Source organism: Centruroides sculpturatus, unplaced genomic scaffold (assembly GCF_000671375.1).
Source record: "Centruroides sculpturatus isolate CEXI.00-Female unplaced genomic scaffold, Cexi_2.0 scaffold874, whole genome shotgun sequence".
NCBI classification, from domain to species: Eukaryota; Metazoa; Arthropoda; class Arachnida; order Scorpiones; family Buthidae; genus Centruroides; species Centruroides sculpturatus.
Genome location: NW_019385253.1, coordinates 154,603 through 164,268, shown reverse-complemented (window position 1 = coordinate 164,268; position 9,666 = coordinate 154,603). Strand labels below are relative to the sequence as shown.

Genomic DNA, 9,666 nt, shown 5'->3' with positions numbered 1-9,666 from the left:
AACCTGAGTCATTTTAACATTTACTTGTCATTTAATTTTATACAAATTTTCATTTTACTTTTTAAACTGTGTCGGTGATTATTTTTATCGTTTTTGAACATTGTATACTTCAAACGCACAACACAAAGCAATATTCATTGTAAATTTATTCAATTTTTAGTTGAACTAAAAATTGTCAACTAGTCAACTACTATTTGTATATTTACTTACGGGACATTCCAATTTTCAACGCCAGTATTGAGTGTTGAAGTCAACAATTTGACGTCATCAACGACGTTCCAACTCGAGTACGAAGTGCTTAGTTCCAATAATTCCATTCTCAGCAAGATGGATTCCACTTAAATGTTTTACCAATTACCCACAATTTATTGGAAAGTAGCAGTCAACATATCTGTTGAGTGCTGAGTGTGTTGAGATCAGCGCTGAATCAGCGTTGAAAATTGGAATGTCCCGTATTAATTTGGATTTCGAGTAAGAGAAACACATATAAAAGTAATAAAAAAAGGCATATCAACGCTATAAAGTGTTTCGAGTGCTTGTAATTTGAACGTATAACAGTAGTCTGCATCACGCAAAAGTTGTAAAAAGTTATAACATGCTATTATATTTTTATTCTGTTAATTTTCAAATTTTACTGCTTTTTGTACTTTTTTTATTCGTGGCATCAGTGTAACACCTCCAGTGCCATCTCCGTTTACATTACAAATCTGGCAGTAATTTTTAGTATTTCAGAAAGTCGTACTGTAAAAGTGTAAATGGTATTGTTCTATGTTTATGACATATACTAGTTTTTAATAGAATAGCAAAGAATGTTGTGATATTTCTTGCAGGTTGACGTAACATTGACAGGATGTCTCTGATTTATTGTACTTGAGAAATTCGTTACAATATTTTCAGAAAATTATGGAGAAAAAACCATGACAGTCAAATTATTAAAAACATTTAAATTAATAACATTTTATATAATCAAGTCGAAATATACTGGTTTTTTCATGTATTACTTTGACAAGTAATTTATACACTGCCATGAAGTAAGTGAATCGTTTAGGTAGGTATATTAGAAGTAAATATTTAAATTGTTTATAATTAATTAATGTCAATTAGTTTCTTATGACAAATTAAATACAAAACCGGAAAATAAATCAAAATTTATACGAAAGTAAATATGTAAATCGAACGACGATTCGTTCAAAAGTGAAGGACAAACACTTGAATTTACATTAGTCTACCGTACACCAGATAAGTAATATGTTTATAACTTTCTCTCTAACAGATAAATTCTAATTGATAACGTAAGAAAGTTTATATAAATTGTTTTTCTATTCATTTTTTTCGGAAATTTGTTATCGAACAGAGTAAAACGACTTCACAGTGTGGTAAGTGTACATTTTTTTTAATTATGTAGTAGTACAATTATAAAGGAAATGAACAAAACTGTCATTAATGCCATTAACACTTATATTGAGTTACTTACGTATTAAAAGTTTTTGTTATCAGATGACTTTAGTGTTGTAGATTATTTTGTATATTACGAAATTATTTGCATACAATGTTTGTATACAGCAGAAATGTATAAGCGGATGGAGGGCCGAGCGGAGAAGGTGGCAGCCTACCGCTCTGGGGGACCCGGGCTCGGATCCGAACGGGTCGAAAAAACCCCAGTAATTTTTCGGGGGGGTGGTCCGTTCGGATTTGACTGACCCCGTCTCTCACCACTCGGCAGCCCCATAGTGGGTTTGGCCGAACCCATAATGGGCTTGCAAAAAGAGGCCCTCTTAGTGCCCACGGGGTGGAAAGAGTTAAAAAAAGAAGAAGTGTATAACGCGCGAGTAACTCTAAATACTCGTACGATCGTAGAGGCATAATTGATAACGGTTATGTTTGAAACTACAGGTTCTAGACTGATTATAGAGCATGTGACAAAACGCTTGCAGATCGAGCTGTATTCGAAGTTGGCAGGAATGAATTTTAAGTTCAAATTACAAATTATAATGAATTTTGTGATAATCAGCATTAGTGTATTCTCATAACTTAATTTTTACATTAGATTTATCTGAAAGTAAATGAAAAATATAATTATTTATGTGTTCTAATCAATTGTATATTCATTCGATAACTTATACTAACCTTTTGAACGTTTAAAGCATCGGTTAATCTGTTTATTCGCTACACCACAATATAGTCTGTAGTCTTCAATCATCACTTTGCTGCATTCCTACGTATCTACACTATACTTTGACCAGCTTTCACAATATTACTCGTGACAATTCTGTACTTTTCTGACTGTTAAGAAAATATTGCGATCTTTCAAAAGATTACCCAAAAGATATTTACATTTTTTAAAATTTATTGACATTCAAACGTCAAGAAATGCAGAAAAACTTAACTATGAAAACTATGATAATGTCTGAGAAGCAACCTGTACTTATGAATGAATGGAAAAAGAGAAATTATAACTCGATATTTTGTTTCTGTTTGTTTCATTCAATGCGTTATCTCTAATACTACAATCGTACAGTAGCAACACTGTCGCATTTATTTATGACATTTGATAAAAAGAATAGCAACAGTTTATATAATTAGAATAAAAATAAATATAAAGATTAAATCAATATAAGCTTCATAAAAACGTGGTAAAAGAAGGTGCAGAAAAAAGCAGAGGAGGGTTGCGACACAGAATTCTGCTGTAAGGTGTTTTAGTGTATATTAATATATTTATATATTATTGTTTGCAATGATTTATGATTGAGATAATGTATCGCTGCATATTCTTTCGAAAATATTAAATTATTCATTATAAAGTCTTAGAATTTACTTTATAATAATAATTGTTAACTAGCAGACCCCGCCACACCTTTTTCTGGTTCAAAATGTATCTATTATAAATGTATAACACTTCCCCAGTGGGGGAAAATTTTTTGAAAAATTTTTTCTTAGTGTACATTCTGTTGACGTGCTCTATTAAAACGCAATCAAAAACGCAAAAACCCGTATTTAAAATAGTATAATAGAAGCCAAGTTTTTCACAGTATCCTTAATCCTGTCCCTTTCCCCTGCGGGGGGAATATCGAAAAATCCCTTCTTAGTGTACATTCTGTTAACGTACTCTATTAAAACGCAATCAAAAACGCAAAAAACCGCATCTAAAATAGTATAAATAGAAGCAGAGTTATTTACAGTAGGCCTTCCCCGTAAGGCTTACCGTAAAGAACTGTCTATCTCCCATGTTTAACGGAATAATATACAGCTTATGTCCACCCTGAAGTTCCATTCTAAATATTGGTGAAAAAATTTTTGAAATCGGATGAGTAGTTTCAGAGATTACCTGCTGCATACAAACTAACATACATACAAACATTACCTCTTTATTATATTAGTATAGATATATATTTTTCAGTAATAGTCGCATTTATAACATTGCTTTTATTTCTTTGACAGAAACCTGGAATAGAATATGAAATAAACAATAGAGGACGACAATGAATCTAATTTTATCAATACTTTTATCTGTTTTAATCTGCATCATTTTCTTATGGATAAGGTGAGTGACGTTAGTTTTAACTGCACTCAGTTTTTTAAATTAACATTAATTAAGTTAATACATATGAATATTTTTGTAAGTGAATTAGCATATATTAAATTATAATATATCGTATTATTTTCGAATTATCAACAATCATAAACAAATTAAAAATAAGCTTCTAGTATACAATTACTTGTAATTTCTATAGATGGAGAATACAAAGGATGTCATTGTTTCAACGATACGGGATTCCAGGCCCGAAACCAAACTTTATCTTTGGAAATTTAATTGAATTCGTTAAAGAGGTAAATATTTTAACTATTGAAATGAAGTTACAAAGCAGAATTTCAAATGTAAAATATGATTTTTAACTAAATTATTACAAAAGTTGTTTCTGGGCAATGATGGGCACAAACGCTCAGACCAATGATGGGCACAAACGCTCAGGGATCAAAGTGAAAACAATTTAATAAACTCAAAAAAGTTACTACATAAGTGTGAAAACGAAAACCCAAAATGCATTTCGGACTATTTTCCCAATAGAAAACAGTCCCTCATCAGTTGGTATTAGTTAAAGGTAATGCTATAATAGAATTATACAAGGTAACGGTCAACTTAAAAATAACCTTAAAGTTATACAATATAAAAAAAATGGAAGACACCACTGTAATGGTATGAGTAGTAAGCATCATCAGTAGGTGTTATCTAAAGTAGGTGGTATATAAAAAATTATACAAAGTAAGGTAAACTTAAAACTATGCCTAAAACTATACAATATAAAGGTGAAGATGCCAATATAACAGTACGAGCATTAGGTAATATCAGTGTAGACAGTTATGAGTTAGACAATAATTAGTTAACACCAATGGACTAAAGTTACACTGACAGGTAATGTACTGTACATACCAAAACAAGGTAAGACGACAGAGTAGCAGGTGCCAGCTTACAACAAGGTGGTGAAAGTGGTAGTGAGGGAGGTGTGTGTCAGTCCACATCTGGTGTACAAGTGGTGACAACATGTGATACAATTACAAGTTCCCAACGGTTTTTAACAGTACATGTGAACATTACATCACAAAGATACTTAGTATTTAAAAGATATAATTATACCATCCTCCGTCAATTTTAACACCTAAGTTATCATTAATTCTATTAACATTATCAATTTTTAAAATCTGTATGTGCTCAAGATATTTCTCAAGATATTTACGTTTATAGGTGTTAGTTTCAAATTTTATTGCTTTAATTGTACTTTTATTAATTTCACAACCATATAGGTTGCAGTGTTTGCAACTGCAGAGTATTCATAATTGTATTTGAGTTTTAAGTGTACCTTACTTTGTATAATTTTTAATATACCACCTACTTTAGATATCACCTACTGATGATGCTTACTACTCATACCATTACAGTGGTGTCTTCAATTTTTTATATTGTATAACTTTAAGCTTATTTTTAAGTTGACCGTTACCTTGTATAATTCTATTATAGCATTACCTTTAACTAATACCAACTGATGAGGGGTGTTTTCTATTGGGAAAATAGTCCGAAATGCATTTTGGGTTTTCGTTTTCACACTTATGTAGTAACTTTTTTGAGTTTATTAAATTGTTTTCACTTTGATCCCTGAGCGTTTGTGCCCATCATTGGTCTGATAAGACCTCACTATTATCTGCCTCACGTTTATGGATAATTTAATTGATATGATTTTTAACTATTTACTTAGGGAGACAGATGCATAGAAACATGGCTAAAACAATACGGAAAATTGTTTGGGTAATTAATTTATTTTCCTTTACAAATGATTAGATTAAATAAATACTACTTTACATTAAAAAATCTATATTTTTAATTTAATACAATTTATAATTAATTCAACTTATGTTTAGGTTTTATCTAGGAGCGAAGCCATTTATAATATGCACTGACGTTGAATTTTTCAAACTGATTCAAATAAAGGACAGTTACAATTTTTACAATAGAGATGTAGGTATTTTTCTGTAATTTTCAGTTATCAAATATCTTAAAAAGCTTAAAATATATTTGTTATTTTTTCGGCAAAAGCCGCTGCTGGCAGGTCGTATATTTCCTCACGATGAGTCTAAAAATATGATTTCAGCATTAACTGATCAGAAATGGAAAAACCTAAGAAGTATTCTAAATACTTGTTTCACTACAGGAAAAATTAAAATTGTATACTGATATTTCTTAATTTAAAAAAAATATTCCTCTTAAAATAACATAACAATTTATATTTTAGATGAGTGCTCTAATGTCTTCACCGATAANATCAGAAATGGAAAAACCTAAGAAGTATTCTAAATACTTGTTTCACTACAGGAAAAATTAAAATTGTATACTGATATTTCTTAATTTAAAAAAAATATTCCTCTTAAAATAACATAACAATTTATATTTTAGATGAGTGCTCTAATGTCTTCACCGATAAAAGCCTTTCTAGCAAACGTCGAGAAGCAGAGAGATCAACCTTTTGATATCACAAACCTGTGTAAAAAATTAGTGTTTGATATCATTTGTACATCAGCATTTGGGGTAACCACAAATGTTCAAAATAATCAAAGTAGTAAATTTATTGAATCGACTCATACTATATTTTCAGCTGATTCTACTGTTATTTTAGTTGGAATAACAAGTAACAATTGAACAATTCTTTATTATATATATCATTATTACATAATAAAAATTTTAAGATAGCTGCGTTTAATTTTTTAAAACATTTAGTTATCTTCCCGGAAGTAGAGCCAATATGTACGATTCTTCGACATAAAATAGAGTTTTTAAGGTATATTCTGAATCTACCATGTTTCACCTTCGTTTATGAAACCTGTCGGAAAATAGTCACTTCCCGGAATAAATTAGACGTGAGTCCATTGTCAATAGTTTAACATAAAATGTTTCAATATTTATATAATTTTGTATTTCAGTCTCCTCCACTTGATCTACTGCAGACGATGATAGATGCGGAAGATGAGACTATTGTAGAAATGAAGAAACTACCAGATAATTTCGTTATTGCAAATGCCATGTTGTTCATGGCAGCTGGGTAATATAACATAATAATGACCTGTATATTATAAACATTTAATGTGGAATTTTTACACATTTGTAGATACGAAGCAACAAGTTTTGCATTAGGAATGTGTATTAAACATCTTGCTAGTAATCCTGAAATACAAGAGAAACTCCGTGAAGAAATAAAAAACCACGTTTCGGAAGATGTAAAATATTATTTTTTTTCAATTAGAATGTGCATATATCTTAGAAAGATAAAATACTAATTTATCTGTTTTTGTTTATGTATAGAAATCCGAATATAAATTTTAAAGTTTTAAAATAATAAATTAGTAATCTCAATGATAATATGACGAATTGTAATTATAGAATTTTTCATTAATTTTTAGGTAAATATTCAGTATTCTGACTTGACCAATTTCCAGCTGTTAGATCAAGTTATCTGTGAAACTCTTCGCTTTTTTTTATTACCCTCAATGTAAAATTCATAATAAATTCAATAAATTAAATATATAATATAATAAATATTTTTTTATATACGTAGACCTGTAAATCGCGTATGTAAAGAAGATTATCGTTATAAAGACATCACCATTCCTAAAGGTAGTATTATATCGATTCCAATAAACTTTTTGCAAAATGATCCAGCTTATTGGAGTGAACCGGATAAGTTTAATCCCTACAGGTAAAATGATATTCATCACTTAAATATCTGAATGATTGCTTTATTGACATGTTTTAAGAGAGTAATTATTGAAAATTTTGCATGGTTTTAGATTTTCTTCTGATTAACGGCAGAAAATTGATTCCATCATCTACCAACCATTCGGAGCAGGGCAAAGAATATGTATAGGAAAAAAGTTAGCTCTAACTATCATGAAGCTAGTACTAGCAAATCTTATACGATCATTTAAACTAGAATACTGTAGAGTCGATGTAAGCAATACCAACTTTTCTATTGTATACAACATATATGATATTGCGTGAATTACATTACATTTAAATATAACGTTTTAATTTTTCATTACATACAGGAAAACCGAAGAGCATACTCTTTATTTTTGAATTATCCTAACAAAGGAAAGGTGAAAGCAACTCTATTAGCTTCGTGATTTGTGACATTGGTTTATGTTTTGAATTTTAAACATAAATAACCATTAACGTATTATACGAATTCGATTGTATTCATGCAAATTTCGCGTTTGTTTCGTGCCGTCTTCACGGTGTAGAAATTTTAATGGGCAGCAACATATATTGCTTAAAAGGTTATTTGTATTTAGTGATGCTTTAATTTGAACAATAAAAATTAATGTTATGATAAATTGAACTATACGTTGTGTTCATTTGTAAATTATGATTCCAAAATTATTTTCAATTTACAAATTTACAATTTATAATTTACAGAAAAATACAAAAGAACAGTATTGCCTCAACTGAAACGTGCTAACCTGGCACCGTGTACATGGCGTGGCACGCGATGTTAAACTCTGCTTCCTATTAAATATATAAAGTTCGATAAGTGATTGCGATATGTTTAGTTTCTAGTCATATGCTTGTAATATTTAAATTTTGTTTCAGAATCTGTGTATGCTGCGAATTCTGATTACTACTTACGAACATTCAAAATTATGAACAATCAGACGGTTCTGGTGAGGATCCGCAGCCAGTGAAAGGTAGCTGAAAACGTTTTTATTCTGCAATAAAACTTACACGATGTGTAAGTTTTATTGCAGAATAAGCAGCGTGGTCTGTATGAACATGTTCAATTCTTTAGCAAATTCACACTGTCTGTGGGTCTGCACTATTAAATTAACTTTAATTCGTTCCATTTTACTGAGTTCCGCGCTTTACTTGTAAAAAGATTAAAAAAATATGAATGTAATTCGTATTTCTTTTTTGTCTTTACAAGTAGGACTTATAGGACACATGTATGTTTATATAGGTATATACAATATAGGTTTTATACAATATAAACAATATTGTACACGGAATGTGAATTTTTAAACATAAAATCGAATGTTACCGAAATATTATTCCATACTGTTCCAACCATTTCTGAATACATTTGTCTCTCTACAAAAATGATATAGACTTAAATAAATGCTTATTTTCTATTATTGAAAGTTTATTTTTCATTCAAAAAATGGAATTTTCGAAAATAATAGTTTATATTACTATAGTGGACAATATCACTGGACACGGGTCGCGGGTTGTCACTTCATCTATGGTTAGTCAACTGGCGTGTTCTGGATGATTTTCTGCATCTCACGCTTATATAGGTGTCAGTATAATACGGAAAGTTCGCGTGACAGGCACGTACTCTTTGGCATATGACTCGTGTTGTGTTGGCTTATTCCATCGCTATACCTATTATTCTCATCATAGATTTACAATCAATAAGTGCGAATATATTGAGAGATCCACTCAAGAAACAGAATCTGCACAATTTTGCAAATTAAAAAATTAAATAATCAACTAAATACAGTACTTATTCTAACAAGAAATTCGGATTATTCGAAACAGAGTGCAATAATATTATTTGTTTTTTTTTTAAATTCAGTTGTGATTAAAGAATTCTAAAAACGTTCAGAAACTTGATTTACAGAAGAAATTCGTTAAAAAGCGGCTAAATTTCAAGTGCAATGGCTATTTAACATGCAAGAGAAATTACTGTACAAATTCTCATTATGATTTGCCCAATATCCTTGTAGTGTAATATTAAATAACATATTACACATTTCAAGATGACAATTTCCTAATTACTTATTCACAAAGGAAACTATTAAGGTTTTTTTATGAACAACAAATACATCTTATAAGAAATAAGTCAGGAATAATGGAAAATTATTTTATCGATTATGACAAGTCCAAATGTGTGAATAGAAACTGTAACGAAAAGTTCAGTGTAACTAATAATAGAAACAACACATTATTAAAGATTTGTCCCAAGATTTTAATTTATGTTCCATTTTCAAGTTTCTTGTAAAATTCTGTTGGAATTGGTTTTACTAATTCGTATCTACGATAAATAATACGTGTTCTATAAGTTTGTTCAAACAATTAAAACAGTAACTACAGGATGATTCAACATCCTCAAAATATAGATTGTA

The 9,666-nt window shown here is 29.8% G+C and overlaps 1 protein-coding gene across 3 annotated transcripts; it reads left to right on the top strand.

The window, feature by feature from the left end:
• The first annotated feature begins 1,230 nt into the window (after nucleotides 1-1,230).
• On the top strand, nucleotides 1,231-7,883 carry LOC111636754 (cytochrome P450 3A8-like). Of its 3 annotated transcripts, XM_023382076.1 has the most exons (15): nucleotides 1,231-1,243; nucleotides 1,355-1,376; nucleotides 3,439-3,541; nucleotides 3,732-3,828; nucleotides 5,250-5,299; nucleotides 5,413-5,509; nucleotides 5,588-5,716; nucleotides 5,945-6,176; nucleotides 6,266-6,405; nucleotides 6,469-6,587; nucleotides 6,654-6,762; nucleotides 6,946-7,034; nucleotides 7,101-7,241; nucleotides 7,333-7,492; nucleotides 7,591-7,883. In XM_023382076.1, the coding sequence occupies exons 3-14, from the start codon at nucleotides 3,480-3,482 to the stop codon at nucleotides 7,346-7,348; spliced, it is 1,281 nt and encodes a 426-aa protein (XP_023237844.1). In that variant the 5' UTR covers nucleotides 1,231-1,243; nucleotides 1,355-1,376; nucleotides 3,439-3,479; the 3' UTR covers nucleotides 7,349-7,492; nucleotides 7,591-7,883. The 3 variants fall into 3 exon arrangements, with proteins under 3 accessions (XP_023237844.1, XP_023237842.1, XP_023237845.1); XM_023382074.1 differs by having other exon boundaries at nucleotides 1,236-1,376; XM_023382077.1 differs by lacking the exons at nucleotides 7,101-7,241; nucleotides 7,333-7,492; nucleotides 7,591-7,883 and having other exon boundaries at nucleotides 1,236-1,376; nucleotides 6,654-6,841; nucleotides 6,946-7,020.
• Nucleotides 7,884-9,666: the final 1,783 nt, after the last annotated feature.

What these genes read in the sequence shown, in the direction of transcription:
- LOC111636754 (XM_023382076.1), top strand. Translation starts at nt 3,480, where the DNA reads ATGAATCTAATTTTATCAATACTTTTATCTGTTTTAATCTGCATCATT. An exon ending in CTTCCCGGAATAAATTAGAC is followed by an intron (nt 6,406 to 6,468) that starts GTGAGTCCATTG and finishes TTTGTATTTCAG; the next exon opens with TCTCCTCCACTTGATCTACT. An exon ending in ATGTTGTTCATGGCAGCTGG is followed by an intron (nt 6,588 to 6,653) that starts GTAATATAACAT and finishes ACACATTTGTAG; the next exon opens with ATACGAAGCAACAAGTTTTG.